The sequence below is a fragment of the Pristiophorus japonicus genome, chromosome 9 (genome assembly GCF_044704955.1).
Source record: "Pristiophorus japonicus isolate sPriJap1 chromosome 9, sPriJap1.hap1, whole genome shotgun sequence".
In the NCBI taxonomy this organism is placed as follows: domain Eukaryota; kingdom Metazoa; phylum Chordata; class Chondrichthyes; family Pristiophoridae; genus Pristiophorus; species Pristiophorus japonicus.
Genome location: NC_091985.1, coordinates 30,208,683 through 30,228,010, shown reverse-complemented (window position 1 = coordinate 30,228,010; position 19,328 = coordinate 30,208,683). Strand labels below are relative to the sequence as shown.

Genomic DNA, 19,328 nt, shown 5'->3' with positions numbered 1-19,328 from the left:
ACTTAAAGAAGGGTAACTTTGAAGGTATGAGGCGTGAATTGGCTCGGATAGATTGGCGAATGATACTTAAGGGGTTGACAGTGGATGGGCAATGGCAGACATTTAGAGATCACATGGATGAACTACAACAATTGTACATCCCTGTCTGGCGTAAAAATTAAAAAGGGAAATTGGTTCAACCGTGGCTATCAAGGGAAATCAGGGATAGTATTAAAGCCAAGAAAGTGGCATACAAATTGGCCAGAAATAGCAGCGAACCCGGGGACTGGGAGAAATTTAGAACTCAGCAGAGGAGGACAAAGGGTTTGATTAGGGCAGGGAAAATAGAGTACAAGAGGAAGCTTGCAGGGAACATTACAATGGACTGCAAAAGCTTCTATAGATATGTAAAGAGAAAAAGGTTAGTAAAGACAAACATAGGTCCCCTGCAGTCAGAATCAGGGGAAGTCATAACTGGGAGCAAAGAAATGGCAGACCAATTGAACAAGTACTTTGGTTCGGTATTCACTAAGGAGGACACAAACAACGTTCTGGATATAAAAGGGGTCAGAGGATCTAGTAAGAAGGAGGAACTGAGGGAAATCCTTATTAGTCGGGAAATTGTGTTGGGGAAATTGATGGGATTGAAGGCCGATAAATCCCCAGGGCGTGATGGTCTGCATCCCAGAGTACTTAAGGAGGTGGTCTTGGAAATAGCGGATGCATTGACAGTCATTTTCCAACATTCCATAGACTTTGGATCAGTTCCTATCGAGTGGAGGGTAGCCAATGTAACACCACTTTTTTTAAAAAGAGGGAGAGAGAAAACAGGGAATTATAGACCGGTCAGCCTGACATCGGTAGTGGGTAAAATGATGGAATCAATTATTAAGGATGTCATAGCAGCGCATTTGGAAAGAGGTGACATGATAGGTCCAAGTCAGCATGGATTTGTGAAAGGGAAATCATGCTTGACAAATCTTCTGGAATTTTTTGAGGATGTTTCCAGTAGAGTGGACAAGGGTGAACCAGTTGATGTGGTGTATTTGGACTTTCAGAAGGCTTTCGACAAGGTCCCACACAAGAGATTAATGTGCAAAGTTAAAGCACATGGGATTGGGGGTAGTGTGCTGATGTGGATTGAGAACTGGTTGCCAGACAGGAAGCAAAGAGTAGGAGTAAATGGGTACTTTTCAGAATGGCAGGCAGTGACTAGTGGGGTACCGCAAGGTTCTGTGCTGGGGCCCCAGCTGTTTACATTGAATATTAATGATTTAGACGAGGGGAATAAATGCAGTATCTCCAAATTTGCGGATGACACTAAGTTGGGTGGCAGTGTGAGCTGCGAGGAGGATGCTATGAAGCTGCAGAGTGACTTGGATAGGTTAGGTGAGTGGGCAAATGCTTGGCAGATGAAAAATAATGTGGATAAATGTGAGGTTATCGACTTTGGTGGTAAAAACAGAGAGACAGACTATCATCTGAATGGTCACAGATTAGGAAAAGGGGAAGTGCAACGAGACCTGGGTGTCATGATACATCAGTCATTGAAGGTTGACATGCAGGTACAGCAGGCGGTTAAGAAAGCAAATGGCATGTTGGTCTTCATAGCGAGGGGATTTGAGTACAGGGGCAGGGATGTGTTACTACAGTTGTACAGGGCCTTGGTGAGGCCACACCTGGAGTATTGTGTACAGTTTTGGTCTCCTAACTTGAGGAAGGACATTCTTGCTATTGAGGGAGTGCAGCGAAGGTTCACCAGACTGATTCCCAGGATATCAAGAAAGACTGGATCAACTGGGCTTGTATTCACTGGAGTTCAGAAGAATGAGAGGGGATCTCATAGAAATGTTTAAAATTCAGACAGGTTTAGACAGGTTAGATGCAGGAAGAATGTTCCCAATGTTGGGCAAGTCCAGAACCAGGAGTCACAGTCTAAGGATAAGGGGTAAGCCATTTAGGACCGAGCTGAGGAGAAACTTCTTCACCCAGAGAATGGTGAACCTGTGGAATTCGCTCCCACAGAAAGTTGTTGAGGCCAATTCACTAAATATATTCAAAAAGGAGTTAGATATAGTCCTTACTACTAGGGGGATCAAGGGGTATGGCGAGAAAGCAGGAATGAGGTACTGAAGTTGCATGTTCAGCCATGAACTCATTGAATGGCGGTGCAGGCTTGAAGGGCCAAATGGCCTACTCCTGCATCTATTTTCTATGTTTCTATGGTAACACCAAACAAATCTCTCAGCACACAAGTGCTAGCAATGTTCATAAATTAACTGGAACTGTGTTTGCGAGCAGAAATGTACAGGGCAGAACCCACGAGTCTGCAACTGCCAGTAGGCCTCAGGTGACCCAGAGGCTCAGAATCCGCAACAAAGGATGAATGCAAGGCAATTCACACCTTGTTGTTGTGGAGGCTTCCATTCAGCCTATTCATGCTGCTGCAAAGGGTATGTTTGCAAGAGCTGTGGAACAATGGGGCACCTCCAACGAGCTTGCAAACGAGCTGCAAGCTCTGCAAAACCTGCTAACCACCATGTGGCAGAGGAAGATCGGTCCATGATGGATCAAAGCAATTTCGAGCCTCAGAGAGAGGAGGCAGATGCTGAAGCACACGGGGTGCACACATTTTCGATGAAATGTCCACCTATAATGCTAAACGTAAAATTGAATGGCTTACCCGTAGCCATGGAAATGGAAACTGGCGCTAGCCAATCCATCATGAGTAAAAAGATGTTTGAGAGACTGTGGTGCAACAAGGCATTCAGACCAGCCCTGAGCCCCATCCACACGAAACTGAGAACGTACCACCAAAGAGCTTAACACTGTCCTGGGCAGCGTCATGGTCAAGGTCAGCTACGAGGGAACGGTGCACGAACTGCCACTCTGGATTGTCCCGGGCGATGGCCCCACACTGCTTGGAAGGAGCTGGCTGGGCAAAATCCGCTGGAACTGGGATGACATCCGAGCGCTATCACATGTCGATGAGGCCTCATGCACCCACGTTCTTAACAAATTTCTTTCCCTTTTTGAGCCAGGCATTGGAAACTTTTCCAGGGCATTCGGCCCACAGACGCCAAGACAGAGGCTATCAGGAATGCATCCAGGCCACAGAACATCACGGAGCTGCGGTCGTTCCTGGGACTCCTCAACTATTTTGGTAACTTCCGAAGGGGTTAAGCACCCTTTTAGAGCCCCTACATGTGTTATTGCGCAAAGGTGAGAACTGGGTATGTGGAAAAAAACAGAAACATTTTATGCTCCAAAAAGCTGCTTGTATTGTATAACCCGTGTAAAAGACTTGTGCTAGCATGTGATGCATCGTCGTACGGAGTCAGGTGTGTGTTACAACAAGCTAACGTTGCAAGGAAGTTGCAACCTGTCACCTATACTTCCAGGCGCTTGTCCAAGGCTGAGAGGGCCTACAGCATGATTTGAGAAAGAGGCATTAGCGTGTGTGTTCGGGGTAAAGAAAATGCATCAGTACCTGTTTGGCCTCAAATTTGAGCTGGAAACCGATCACAATATCCTCACCTCCCTGTTCGCTGAAAACAAGGGGATAAATACTAATGCCTCAGTCCGCATACAAAGGTGAGCACTCGCGCTATCAGCGTATAACTCTACCATCCGCCACAGGCCAGGCACCGAGAACTGTGCGGATGCTCTCAGTCGGCTACCATTGCCCACCACGGAGGTGGAAATGGCGCAGCCTGCAAACTTGTTGATGGTGGCGCAGCCCACAGACTTGTTGATGGTCATGGAAGCGTTTGAAAATGATAAATCACCTGTCACGGCCCACCAGATTAGGACTTGGACCAGCCAAGATCCTCTGCTGTCGCTCGTAAAAAACTGCATACTACATAGGAGCTGGGCCAGCATCCGCGTTGAAATGCAAGAGCCAATCAAGCCGTTCCAGCGGCGAAAGGACGAGCTGTCCATTCAGGCAGACTGCCTGTTGTGGGGTAACTGCGTAGTACTACCCAAAAAGGGCAGGGAGACGTTCATCTCGGATCTCCATAGCACACACCCGGATATAGTAATGATGAAAGCGATAGCCAAATCCCACGTGTGGTGGCCCGGTATCGACTCTGACTTAGAGTCCTGTGTGCGGCAATGCAGCATATGTGCTCAGTTGAGCAACGCGCCCAGAGAGGCACCACTAAGTTTGTGGTCCTGGCCCTCCAGACCATGGTCAAGGATCCATGTCGACTATGCGGGCCCGTTTCTCGGTAAAATGTTCCTGGTGGTGGTGGATGCTTTTTCAAAATGGATTGAATGTGAAATAATGTCGGGAAGCACTGCCACCACCGCCACCATTGAAAGCCTGAGGGCCATGTTTGCCACCCACGGCCTGCCTGACATACTGATCAGTGACAACAGGCCATGTTTCACCAGTGCCGAATTTAAAGAATTCATGACCCGCAATGGGATCAAACATGTCACCTCGACCCCGTTTAAACCAGCCTCCAATGGGCAGGCAGAGCGGGCAGTACAAACCATCAAACAGAGCCTGAAACGAGTCACAGAAGGCTCACTCCAAACCCGCCTGTCCCGAGTACTGCTCAGCTACCGCACGCGTCCCCACTTGCTCACAGGGGTGCCTCTGGCTGAGCTACTCATGAAAAGGACACTTAAAACCAGACTCTCGCTGGTTCACCCCAATCTGCATGATGAGGTAGAAAGCAGGCGGCAGCAACAAAATGTAAACGATGGTCGCGTCACTGTGTCATGGGAAATTGATCTGAATGACCCTGTGTATGTGCTAAACTATGGACATGGTCCCAAGTGGATCGCGGACACGGTGATAGCTAAAGAAGGGAATAGGGTGTTTGTAGTCAAACTAGACAATGGACAAATTTGCAGAAAGCACCTGGACCAAACGAGGCTGCGGTTCACAGACTGCCCTGAACAACCCACAGCAGACACCACCTTTTTCGAGCCCACAACACACACCCAAAGAATCAACAACACCATGCCGGACCAGGAAATCGAACCCATCACGCCCAACAGCCCAGCAAGGCCAGGCTCACCCAGCAGCCTTGCAGGGCCAACGACATGCCAGCCTAGCGAGGGCACAGCCAACACACTAGAACAGGTATTTGGACCGAGGTGGTCCACCAGGGAAAGAAAGGATCACGACCGCCTCACCTTGTAAATAGTTTTCACTTTGACTTTGGGCGGGGGAGTGATGTTGTGTATCTGTAAAGCATGCACTCCCATGTTCCACTAGCAGGGAGCGCATCCCCTGAAGTCCCAAGGGATCCCAGCATCCCTTGGGAGCACTGTATAAAAGCCGGCCCCTAAGGCCTGTTCCTCAATCTGGAGTGTCTTATTAAAGACTGAGGTCACTGTTACTTTAACCTCCCTGTGTGCAGCCTCATCTGTGTTAGGAACACAATAGTATTTATATAGTGTAGTGAAATGTCCCAAGGCGCTTCACAGGAGTATTATGAGACAAAAAGTTTGACTCCGAGCCACATAAGGAGAAATTAGGGCAGGTGACCAAATGCTTGGTCAAAGAGGTAGGTTTTAAGGAGCGTCTTGAAGGAGGAAAGAGAGGTAGCGAGGCAGAGAGGATTAGGCAGGGAGTTCCAGAGCTTGGGGCCTAGGCACGGCCACCAATGGTTGAGTGATTATAATCAGGGATGCTCAAGAGGGCAGAATTAGAGGAGCACAGACATCTTGAGGGGTTGTGAGGCTGGAGGAGATTACAGAGATAGGGAGGGGCGAGGTCATGGAGGAATTTGAAAACAAGGATGAGAATTTTGAAATCGAGGTGTTGCTTAACCGAGAGCCAATGTAGGTCAGCGAGCACAGGGGTGATGGGTGATGGGATTTAAGGGGAAGCTAGATAAGCACATGAGGGAGCAAGGTGTCGGAGGGTATGTTGATAGGGTGAGATGAATAGGGTAGGAGGAGGCTCATGTGGAGTATAAACACCGACATCAACTTGATGGCCTATATTTTCTATGTAATTCTGTGCAATACACCAGCGTCCAAACGTAAAATGAATCCCACTGACTGGCTAGCTGAGGTCGACTCCCTGGTGGGTGACTGTTCCCGGCAATATTTTTCATGAATGCGTTGTTGTGCTTGTATGGATTACCTCTGTGCATTATCGTAATACATCTGTGAACACAGTTACTGTAACCAGGGTAATCAATATGATAAAAAATATCATGGAGAGGAACTTGAAATGAGCACTAAGTTCATCAGTTACAAATCGCAGTGCCAGTAATTTGACTCAAAACTCACCAGCTCCGCAAAATAAAGTACAGCCCGACTGACTGATTAACTGAAGTCTAACTCTTTTCCTCACTAGCTGTCTGAGAATCTAATGGATCCACTCGACTGACATGGAATCTGATTGACACTTGAGAACAATTAAACCGGCAGTTTCATTTCAGTGAATGCATTGTGAGGAGACAGCATTCCTCACCAAATTACATGCTGTGTATCATTATAGTTCATCCTGTTATTTTTATTAGATAACTGAAATGCTATAAGCTAACGCTGTATTGTTGGACCAGACTGCTTTCTTCCGAAAACAATTTTCGAGCAAAAGCTGCCAGAAACAAAGAGAAACCTCAAAAGCAGCGAATCTTAGATAGAAATACTAAGTGCCGGAAAAAGCACAGCAAGTTGGTCAGTGTCTGAAAGAAAAAGAGACATTAATATTTCTGGTGGGACCAATTATCACAACACATGGCTAAATGTTAACTTATCTCTTGCCTTCTGATGCTGATTGGCCTACTGTGTATTTCCACCATTTTCTGTTCTAATTTCAGGTAAAGGCTATCACTTCAGGCATATCGTGTTGTATGTCTCAGTGTCCGCTCCTGTGAGCTTGCATTATAGTTTCAGAGTAAAGTACACCCTCCAGCACAGGAGTAAAGCAGTTTATTAAGACAGCAACTGGTCATCAGGCAATGCTTGCATACAGCAGCAACAGCAAGGCAGAAAACAAAAGAAACAAACTGGAATCATATGATCTGCTCCACGTATGTTAACATTGCTGTGTCTGCCACCCGAACCCATTGTTTTACCACAGCGACAGCTACATTGGTGTTGGAGGAGCCACTGTTGATTTGGCTCCCGTGGCTCAGTTGGAGGTTCCACTTGTATAAGTGGATTGTTTTATACAATTGGGCTTTCAGTTCCTGAATGGGACACTTTTGACAAGTGTAAGGTGCATGCATGACATGTCGACCAGTGCCGACTTTGACATGGTGTGAACTGTCACCAGGCAAGATTAAATCTGATTTGCAAACATTAAAGAATCAAGAAGGGCGGGAAGGAAGGAGGGAGGGAAGGAGTGCGGGAAGGAGGAAGGAAAACGGCAACCAATTTACGCACAGCAAGCTCCCACAAACAGCAATATGATAATGACCAGATTATCTTTTTTTTTAGTGATGTTGGTTGAGGGCTAAATATTGGACAGGACACCGGGGATAACTCCAAGACATTTGGGAGGAGTTTCTGCACATATGCTTCTGATGTGGAGCCTCACCTGCACTTATTGGGATATGACGGGCACTCTCCTCATGATGTACCAAGGTACGTTCCTGGTGGGCAAAGCTTCACACCAGGGGCACGCAATGGGAAAATCGGAACTTAAGTAGTTTCAGCTGTGCATCTACACATGGTGTAATTCAGAATGTGAATTTGCTCAATGAGCTCTTAGGCAAGGGTCTGAGACCGCCCCGAGAGTTAGTCTCACATGACGTTGGCTTCACATCACAGGTTGGTCAGCAAAGTTCATCATGCTAGAAGCCCGCTTTCCCTGACCATAGAGGAATGGTGGGAGTGAGCAGCATTCCTCAGATCTGGTCACTCTCTATCACTCTCAGGAGCCACTGATCTCAAGCATAGAATCATGCAGCATTGGAGGTCATTCGGCCCATTGTGCCTGTGCCAGCTCTTTGCAAGAGCTGTCCAATTAGTCCCATTGCCCTGCTCTTTCCCCATAGCCCAGTAAAACTTTTCCTTTTCAAGTATATATTCACTTCCATTTTGAAAGTTACAATTGAATCTGCTTCCACCACACTTTCAGGCAGAGCATATCAAATTGTAACAACTTGCAGTGTTTAAAAAAAACTCATCACCCACCTGGTTCTTTTGCCAATTATATTAAATCTGTTTTCTCTGGCTATTGACCCACCCACCAGCAGCAACAATTTCTCCTTATTTACTCTATCAAAACCCCTCACAATTTTGAACACCTCCATTAAATCTTCCCTTAACCGTCTCTGCTCCAAGGAGAACAATCCCAACTTCTCTAGTCTTTCCACATAACTGAAGTCCCATTTTCTATAATTAAAAAAACTATTCAAAGAATCTGAAAAAAAACATATTTTTTTTACTGTGCCTGTGACTTTCCACCCAGGTTGCTCGCAGCAGTGTCCAAGAGATTAGTTTTCAATTCCTGGACACTCCAGGGCAATCCTGGGGGGGTTGGCAACCCTACTCACTGGAGCTGAAATTGGTCTTCATTGTGCCTCATTTTCTTGGCAGAAAACATGGTCAAAAAGTACCAATCGCGGAGCTATGCCACCTGAAATACATTGGATCCCTTATTGTGCTGGGCGATTTTTCAGACCTTTTTGGCGGCCGCCTAAAACAAGCATTAGAAGCCTTGCATACGTTGCCATGGGGCCAGAGGGGGCTCAGGACCCCTCTGGGGTATTGGGCTGCCCTGGATGCGGCCTAGAAAATGGCCCTCCACGAAAATGATAAGCAAAACTATTTCTACAGCTTGATTTGGAGCTTGGAGGAGCAGGCATGTGCCACAGAATGACCGAATGTCGCTATCATTTGGCAAAATGGATGATTCATTTCAGTTTTCGATTTATAGGGATCATAAATTAAGTGCAGTCACAAACTATTTATGCTTCATAGCTTAAAGTTGTAGTTATGATTTTATATGCTGCCCAACCCGGATCTACCTGAAGACGGCTGCAAGTGGCCCAAAATGGATCCCTTGAAATTGGGCGAGCTCACTCTGGAGGCGTGAAAGGTGCCGGCAGCTCGCCCAAGGTATTCAAATGAGGCCCGAGGACCAATTTAGGGTGGGACTTGGGCTTCCCGGGTGAGGGCATGTGCAGTCTGCACGCTGTTGGTTATGTGCCCAAAATACAGTCGATGAGGGCACTATCTTGTTTGAGGACCAGTCTCAAGAATCCTCCGATAAGCCTGCATCAAAGGAGACCTCATGCAATGAGCTCCTGATTTCAATCATGTTGCAACAGGCATTTTTGCTCGTGCTGTGGATGCTGCAATAATATTGTCTACTCATAGCATTTGTTTGCTTTTATTGAAGCACAAGAGAGGAGAGGAAGCAGCAATACATGCCGTCTCTGTTGACACCCCTCAGCCAGGAGAGCCATGAGGGCAGGAGCAGAAGCACATGGAACAGTCGGCCTGCTGAGGGCCTGAGGGTGAAAATGAAGATGCCTGCAAGTGGCTCCTACGTTGTGTTAGGAGTGGTGCTCGATGCAGAGAAAAGGCCCCTGTTCCCTTGTGCCAACAATGTGCATTAATATGAGGTTCAAAAGAGCTTCCCAGTTGCACTTGGGTGGCCTTTCAGCATTGTACGCTAACCGTACTGATAGCCTCACTGACAATCAAATGCCAATTTAGAGCTGAATTACAGATTGTACTGTGCTACAGACTTGTGTGCATTAGAAAATGGGTTGATGATGTGCACTGTAAGCAGATAATAATAAGAGCGCTGTTCTATTTAGCAGATATTTATTTGGAGTGCTAGTCTGCTTGGACAATAACTGGAGTGCTATTCTGCGTAACAGATAGTAATTGGAGTGTTACTGTATTTAGCAGCCAGCACAAAATGGGAGGTCAGTTGCCAATCCACCCTCACGGCCAGAGGCACCAGTGGAAAAAACAGAAGAGAAAAATATCTAGAGGGGGAAGCTACACTCAAATGATCATTTCAAAACTGGCGAGACCGAGATTTGGTTTGCCTCCATTTGGGTTGAAGTCGCGCTGTGCAATGTCAACAACACAGATTTTAACCCATTTGAAAGGAATGCCTCAGTTGTAAAGGAATCCCGTACCAGTATGCAAGATTTTGCTGACATTGCACAGTGAGATTTCAACTCATTTCATTGTGACTGCTCAGCCAGCAACTTTGTAGCTGCTTCTGTGGTCACATGTTATAGAGCAGTGGCCCACCCACGTGACCTCTGCTGACTTAGCTAATCTGCCATAGGTTCAAGGGTGGAGTGGATACTTGACCAATGTAAGACAATCGAAAGATTGCTTGTTTTATATTATCACTTGAACACTTTGGTTATTTTAAAGGATCAGATAAGTGCTTATCCTTGACCCAGATCTAAAGTGAAAACTTCCAGGTACTCATGATTACATCAACTCTCTCTTCCACCCGCCCCCCACCCTTCCCCACCTCAAAAAAATGGTATTGCTTCACCACACCCAGATTAAATTAAGATAGTTTGTATTGATACGTTTTGAGTTTCAAGCATTCCGGAAAGGTATTTATTTCTAAACTTTGGGCATATTTGGAATTCCAGTCTCTCTCAAACACTGCTTTTAGTTCCCCGTGAATTGTCGCCTTGTTCTTCCCACTCCTGCTCTGTCTGTGCTCAAAGACCAGGCTCACACCTGTGTTTTCCACAAAGTCGTCGCCAACCCAGTCAGAGGTACCTGGAAAGTAGCAAAGAGAAGCCTCAATTAATAACTTGTTCATGTGCACCAATTCCCCAACGCCACATCCCAGCAACCCTATATTCAAGGCTGAGATAGACATAAGAACATAAGAAATAGGAGCAGGAGTAGGCCATTTGGCCCCTCGAGCCTGCTCTGCAATTTAATAAGATCATGGCTGATCCACATTCCTGCCCGCTCCCCATAACCCCCTTATCGTTCAAAAATCTGTCTATCTCCCCCTTAAATATATTCAAAGACCCAGTCTCCACAGCTCTCTGGGAGCAGAAAATTCCACAGATTTATGACCCTCAGAGAAGAAATTCCTCCTCATCTCAATTCTAAATGGGCGACCACTTATTTTTAAACTGGGCCTCCTAGTTCTAGATTCCCCACAAGTGAAAACATCCTCTCTGCATCTACCTTGTCGAGCCTCCTCAGTATCTTATGTTTTAATAAGATCACCTCTCATTCTTCTAAACTCCAATGAGTATAGGCCCAACCTGCTCAACCTTTCTTCATAAGACAACCCCTTCAGCTCAGGAATCAACCTTGTGAACCTTTTCTGAACAGCCTCCAATGCAAGTATATTCCTCCTTAAATATGGAGACCAAAACTGTACGCAGTACTCTTGGTATGGTCTCACCAATACCCTGTATAGTTGTAGCAGGACTTCTCTGCTTTTATACTCCATCCCCCTTTGCAATAAAGGCCAACATTCCATTTGCCTTCCTAATCACTTGCTACACCTGCATACTAACTTTTTGTGTTTCATGCACAAGTACCCCCAGGTCCCTCTGTGCTGCAGCATTTTGTAATCTCTTGACAGTTTCTTGAACTATAGGGGAGTCAAGGGTTATAGGGAACAGGCAGGAAAGTGGAGTTGAGGCCAGGATCAGATCAGCCATGATCTTATTGAATGGCAGAGCAGGGCTGGAGGGGCCATATGGTCTACTCCTGCTCCTATTTCTTATATTCTTATGTAACCCTCTTGCAACAGCAGAACCTGTAATTCACCTTGAGCAATACCATGGTGAGTTATAGGTAACATAGAAACATAGAAAATAGGTGCAGGAGTAGGCCATTCGGCCCTTCGAGCCTGCACCACCATTCAATAAGATCATGGCTGATCATGGAACTTCAGTACCCCATTCCTGCTTTCTCTCCATGCCTCTTGATCCCTTTAGCTGTAAGGGCTACATCCAACTCCCTTTTGAATATATCTAATGAACTGGCCTCAACAACTTTCTGCGATAGAGAATTCCACAGGTTCACAATTCTCTGAGTGAAGAAGTTTCTCTTCATCTCGGTCCTAAATGGCTTATCCCTTATCCTTAGACTGTGACCCCTGGTTCTGGACTTCCCCAACATCGGGAACATTATTCCTGCATCTAACCTGTCCAGTCCTGTCAGAATTTTATATGTTTCTATGAGATCCCCTCTCATTCTTCTAAATTCCAGGTAGTAAGTGTATATGTGCACTGTACATTTTCATGTGTAAGCCATACATTTTTACATCAACATTGTACAAAAATGTGAGGTGCATCTCATACATTTGTACTAAAATCCAAAAGGTATTTGTAAGAGAATCAGGAGCAATGAAATCCACCTGAAGTGGGATGTGTGAATTAAATTACCAAAGTTGTATGTTCACTTTTTGCCACACACCTCAGTGTACCCAACTACCTTATGCTTCTCTGCTGTACCAAAACCTTTGCCAGGTCACGTGGCCAGATCAGAAACCATAAGTGGAGAGTGTATATTATACACCAATAACAACTTGTATTTATATAATACCTTTAACGTAGTAAAACATCCCAAGATGCTTCACAGGAGTGTTACAAGGCAATTGACACCGAGCCACATAAGGAGAAATTAGGGCAGATGACCAACAGCTTGGTCAAATTTGTAGCTTTTAAGGAGTGTCTTGAAGGAGGAAAGAGGTAGAGAGGCAGAGAGGTTTAGGCAAGAAATTCCAGAGTTTAGGGAGAAGGCAGCTGAAGGCACGGCCACCAATGGTTGAGCAATTCCAATCAGGGATGCTCAAGAGGGCAGAATTAGAGGAGTGCAGCTATCTCGGGGGGGTTGTGGTGCAGGAGGAGATTACAGAGATAAGAACATAAGAAATAGGAGCAGGAGTAGGCCATTTGACCTCTCGAGCCTGCTCCACCATTCAATAAGATCGTGGCTGATCTGATCTTGGTCTCAACTCCACTTCCCTGCCCGCTCCCCATACCCTGTCAAGCCCCCTCATAATCTTAAACATTTCAATAAGATCACCTCTCATTCTTTGAAACTCCAATGAGTATAGGCCCAACCAGCTCAACCTTTCTTCATAAGACAACCCCTTCATTTCAGGAATCAACCGAGTGAACCTTCTCTGAACTGCCTCCAATGCAAGTATAGCCCTCCTTATATAAGAAGACCAAAACTGTACGCAGTACTCTAGGTGTGGCCTCACCAATACCTTGTACAGTTGTAGTGGGACTTCTTTACTTTTATACTCCATCCCCCTTGCAATAAAGGCCAACATTCTATATGTCTTCCTGATTACTTACTGTACCTGCATACTAACTTTTGTGTTTCATGTACAAGGACCCTCAGATCCCTCTGTCCCGCAGCATTTTGTAGTCGCTCTCCATTTAAATAATAATTTGCTTTTTATTTTTCCTTCTAAAGTGGATAACCACACATTTTCCCACATTATACTCCATCTGCCAAATTTTTGCCCACCATCTTAGCCTATCTATATCCCTTTGCAAATTCTTGGAGTCCTCCTCACAACTTGATTTCTCACCTATCTTTGTATCATCAGCAAATTTGTCTGCATTACACTCGATGCCTTCATCCAAGTCATTAATATAGATTGTAAAGACTTGAGATCCCAGCACCGATCCCTGTGGGACCCCACTAGTTACAGTTTGCCAACCTGAAAATGACCCATTTTTCCCTACTCTCTGTTTTCTGTTAGTTAGTCTATCCTCTATCCATGTTAAAATATTACCCCCAACCCCATGAGCTCTTATCTTATGCAGTAACCTTTTATGTGGAACCTTATCGAATACTTTCTGGAAATCCAAATACACTACATCCACTGGTTCTTCATTATCCACCCTGCTCGTTACATCCTCAAAGAACTCCAGCAAATTTGTCAAACATGATTTCTCTTTCATAAAACCATACTGACTCTGCTTGACTGTATTATGATTTTCTAAATGTCCTGCTATTACTTCCTTAATGATGGACTCCAGCATTTTCCCAATGACAGATGTTAGACTAACTTGTCTATAGTTTCCTGCTTTCTGTCTGCCTCCTTTTTTAAATAGGGGCATTACATTTGTGGTTTTCCAATCCGCTGGGACCTCTCCAGAATCCAGGGAATTTTGGTAGATTACAACCAATGCATCCACTATCTCTGCAGCCACTTCTTTTAAGACCCTAGGATGCAGGCCATCAGGTCCAGGGGACTTGTCCACCTTTAGTCCCATTATTTTACCTTGTACTTTTTCTCTAGTGATAATGATTGTTTTAAGTTCCCCCTCCCTATAACCCCTGGATTATCTATTATGGGGATGCTTTTAGTGTCTTCTAACATGAAGACCGATACAAAATATTTGTTCAAAGACAGGGAGGGGTGAGGCCATGGAGGGATTTGAAAACAAGAATGAGAATTTTGAAATCGAGGTGTTGCTTAACCACCTAGCCAATGTAGGTCAGTGAGCACAGGGGTGATAGATGAACGGGACTTGATGCGAGTTAGGACACGGGTAGCCGAGTTTTGGATGACCTCAAGTTTACGCAGGGTAGAGCGTGGGAGGCCAGCCAGGAGTGTGTTGGAATAGTCAAACATGGAAGCATATTATACTTGATAATTTATGGTATCATCTATATGTACCTGAAGGCTTAACTGCTGATACTTCGTAATTTTTGTTTATTATTAAACAGTATAAATATCAATACACTGGCTCCGACAGATGGACTCCAAGTGTCATAAATCTTCAGTGACTGATAACTGACTAAAGATGCTGCACTCTGAGAATCTAATATATCTGATAAAGTGTAATCCATAGAAGACTAATCATCAGCCGGACCCAACAATACATAGGTAAACTGACCTCACTGCAGAGAAAACCAAAAAAATCCTTTGAGAGGACCAGCGTGCTATTTGCTTTGAATGCTTTCAATCATCTTAAAGCTGCAGGAGCAATTCTGTCCGGATATCAAATACAGAGCAAGATTACAGTATTTTTTAATGAATGCCAGTGATACAATCGAATCCTTATGAAGGCCTGGCTTTTAGCTGCAAATTTGGATCGAGAATTCTGGCAACTCCGCATCCAAATAGGCAACTTTCACATGGTTGTACCACAACCCATTTAATTCTTCCTTCACCAACTCCATCCAATGATCTGAATGAGATTAGGTCAGTGTTTTGCACTAAACTTTCAGCAAAGTCTATGAGCCCTGCAGTAAGCGGGAGGTAAAAGGGCGGAGTCCCTGCGCTGGCATCATCTGACAGATAGGTGGGCTGTGAGTGGAGGCCCAGGGTCACATGGATCAGCAGCTCCCCTCCAGAAGAAGAGGAATCCTCTGTCCATATTAGTACCACTGTTTGCCTGAACAACAGCAATACTGGTTACATAGAAACATAGAAACATAGAAAATAGGTGCAGGAGCAGGCCATTCAGCCCTTCTAGCCTGCACCGCCATTCATAGAGTTCATGGCTGAACATGAAACTTCAGTACCCCCTTCCTGCTTTCACGCCATACCCCTTGATCCCCCGAGTAGTAAGGACTTCATCTAACTCCCTTTTGAATATATTTAGTGAATTGGCCTCAACTACTTTCTGTGGTAGAGAATTCCACAGGTTCACCACTCTCTGGGTGAAGAAGTTTCTCCTTATCTCGGTCCTAAATGGCTTACCCCTTATCCTTAGACTGTGACCCCTGGTTCTGGACTTCCCCAACATTGGGAACATTCTTCCTGCATCTAACCTGTCCAAACCCGTCAGAATTTTAAACGTTTCTATGAGGTCCCCTCTCACTCTTCTGAACTCCAGTGAATACAAGCCCAGTTGATCCAGTCTTTCTTGATAGGTCAGTCCCACCATCCCGGGAATCAGTCTGCACTCCAAAGGTAAATCCACATGAAAAGCATTTTGAAATATTTCCGTGGCAGGATAAAGTACTGTACGAGTCCAGGTCTTTCTTTCTTTGGACTGGATTAAATATGTTGGAGGTTCGAGCTGAAATTCAGCTCAGTTTAATATAGGGAACATTAATGACTAGGGTTGTGAATTCCTTTAGCGCACGAGTTTGGGCTGGCCAGACGTCAGGGTAAAACATTCATGCGGAACCTGAGAATACCAGGTCTCCATCCAGATGCTGGCAGCTTCCGATGGTGGCGGTCGGAACTTCCATCTGCCCCTTCATTGTCCATTGTGTGGGAGAAGTTGGAGCTGGAGGGAAGGGATTTCCACACCAAAATTCCCATGGCTCCTGACTCCTCTTCACAATGTGTATTTATCTAGCGCCTTTAACATAGTAAAGCATCCCAAGGCGCTTCACAGAAGCAGTATAAAACAAAATTTGACACCGAGCCACATAAGGAGATATTAGGGCAAAACCTTGGTCAAAGGGGTAGGTTTTAAGGAGCGTCTTAAAGGAGGAAAGAGGCGGAGAGGTTTAGGGAGGGAATTACAGAACTTAGGGCCTCAGCAACAGAAACACAGCCGCCAATGGTGGAACGATAAAAATCGGGGATGCCCAAGAGGCCAGAATTAGAGGAGCGCAGACATCTCGGATGGTTGTGGGACACTGGACTGGCCGATGTGGGGTTCACCGGGGCCAATAGGCCAAGTTCATGACCTGAAAGACCCTAGAAATGCTGTAAGGACATGTTTTAATTGCCGCTTCTATAAAGTGGGCCAATTATCTAGGAAGCCTACATTTTTGGGTGAGGGGCAACCAGCAGCGCCCCTCCCCCCCGAGCAGTCATCCACTACCATATTTCCTGCCCCAAAACAGGTAACCAACATGTGCTCATAATGACATGGGCAATTGCTGAAGACGTAACTAATGAGCTGACCCCACCCTGACCTTAGTACTCCGGCAAGGGCAGGAGTGGATTTTCTGGCTGAGGATCATTTTATGCTCCAAACAGGAAGTTTTACGTACACTAGATTAGGAATTTTGTGTATTGGAAGCAAATATGAAGCAGTTTGGTTCCCTGTAATTCTGCACAATGGGGGCCTGGTTAGTGCTATGGAATGCAGTTAGTTCTATACAATAAGAAAGAGTGGGAATTAGTTCAGTTTGCTGCAGAATGAAAAACAGTTTTGTATTTGGAAATTTGCATAATGGGGATGAAAGAGAAATTGTTTAGTTCATAGAATTGTTGGATCAGAACTGTGGTGGGATCAAGAATGTGTCAACCTCATTATAAGTTAACAAATATATTGTGGGTTCCGGCTCTACTGTGCAATGTGCAGAATGCAGAGAGAATTATTTTTGCAGATGCTGGTTGAAGCCGAAAGAACTTCCAATACATAAAAATTTAATCATTGAACTCTCTCTGTCTCAATAAATTATTTTACCTTTTATAAACGAGTACTTCAAAACCTGTAGAAAAACATTAAATTAAGGAAGTGTAAAATTTGAAAAAGGGGAATCAGAGGCATTATCAAAAATGTAGTCATAACAAAATTAAAGTTGGCACAATAGAAGGTTCTGGAATGTTCCTGTACCTAAATGACCGCAATGAAATTGGAACAGCAAATGATTTGGTAGAGGATAAAAATCTCTTGGTGATGATTAAAAATGCAAGCATATCTGAATATTACTTATAATCCTGTATTTGATGATGATAGAGGGCCCTGTACTCGTTGCTACAGTAATTAGTTTATCATTCGGTCATTCGAACAGTTGAAGTTTCTTGGGAGCGAAAATGCTTTTAGCCTGTCTTTATGTAGCTGACTCGAATCTATCACTTAAATTATTTTCTGGCAGAACAATTTTGTAATGGCTTTCAAGAAACATCATTTTTAACTTGGCAAAATTTAAATATATAATTAACAGTTTACTGGCACCAGTCCAACTCATCCACAGGTTGTGGGAAAGTGTCTGATGCTCTTGCATTGCGGAACATGCTGATTGGTTGTCTTTTAGTGAATGTGAAATTTGAGCCAATCAGAAAAAACTGAGCTGCTCAAAATACACACGGTGCACTTCACTATCTCAAAACAAAATCCTATTAAAACACAATCCTATTAAAAAGAAAATCCATCAAAAGCGTGTCAGAAAGCCGTCAAATGCCATGACGTTTTCCATTTCTGTTAAATCTGGCACACTCATTAATCTTGAACTGATTAGGAGCAGGTAGGGACTAAAATTCTACCCGAAGCAGGAAAGATTTTAGTCCCTACTGGCTCTTAATCACTTCAGGAGTTTCCAGCCTTCATCAAGGGCCTTCCTTTTACCATTCTTAGCTCAGCATTTTGTTTAGTTTCTTGAATCTCCTATTGCTGGGGCTGGAGGAGGGGGTCAGAGGTTGTGGAAACATAGAACCATAGAAAATAGGAGCAGTAGTAGGCCATTCGGTCCTTAGAGCCTGCATCGTCATTCAATATAATCATGACTGATCCTCTATCTCAACACCATATTCCCACTTTTTCCCCATACCCCTTGATGCCTTTTGTGTCTAGAAATCTATCTATCTCCCTCTTAAATATATTTAGTGACTTGGCCTCCACAGCCTTCTGTGGTAGAGAATTCCACAGGTTCACTATCCTCTGAGTGAAGAATTTTCTCCTCATAGAAACATAGAAACATAGAAAATAGGTGCAGGAGTAGGCCATTCGGCCCTTCGAGCCTGCACTGCCATTCAATGAGTTCATGGCTGAACATGCAACCTCAGTACCCCATTCCTGCTTTCTCGCCATATCCCTTGATCCCCCTAGTAGTAACGACTACATCTAACTCCTTTTTGAATATATTTAGTGAATTGGCCTCAACAACTTTCTGTGGTAGAGAATTCCACAGGTTCACCACTCTCTGGGTGAAGAAGTTTCTCCTCATCTTGGTCCTAAATGGCTTACCCCTTATGACTGTGACCCCTGGTTCTGGACTTCCCCAACATTGGGAACATTCTTCTTGCATCTAACATGTCTAAACCCGCCAGAATTTTAAACGTTTCTATAAGATTCCCTCTCATTCTTCTGAACTCCAGTGAATACAAGCCCAGTTGATCCAGTCTTTCTTGATATGTCAGTCCCGCCATCCCGGGAATCAGTCTGGTGAACCTTCGCTGCACTCCCTCAATAACAAGAATGTCCTTCTTCAAGTTAGGAAACCAAAACTGTACACAATACTCCAGGTGTGGTCTCACCAAGGCCCTGTACAACTGTAGTAACACCTCCCTGCCCCTGTACTCAAATCCCCTCGCTATGAAGGCCAACATGCCATTTGCTTTCTTAACTGCCTGCTGTACCTGCATGCCAACCTTTAATGACTGATGTACCATGACACCCAGGTCTCGTTGCACCTCCCCTTTTCCTAATCTGTCACCATTCAGATAATAGTCTGTCTCTCTGTTTTTACCACCAAAGTGGATAACCTCACATTTATCCATATTATACTTCATCTGCCATGCATTTGCCCACTCA

The 19,328-nt window shown here is 44.8% G+C and overlaps 1 protein-coding gene across 2 annotated transcripts in view; it reads right to left on the bottom strand.

The window, feature by feature from the left end:
* Window positions 1-10,439: 10,439 nt before the first annotated feature.
* The window catches only part of pld5 (phospholipase D family member 5), a 109,565-nt gene continuing 100,676 nt past the window's right edge, over window positions 10,440-19,328 (bottom strand). For both annotated transcript variants that reach the window (XM_070889238.1, XM_070889235.1), the window contains exon 9: window positions 10,440-10,665. In XM_070889238.1, coding sequence (XP_070745339.1) covers window positions 10,445-10,665 — 221 coding nt within the window. In that variant the 3' untranslated portion in view covers window positions 10,440-10,444. The remainder of the gene's footprint in view (window positions 10,666-19,328) is intronic.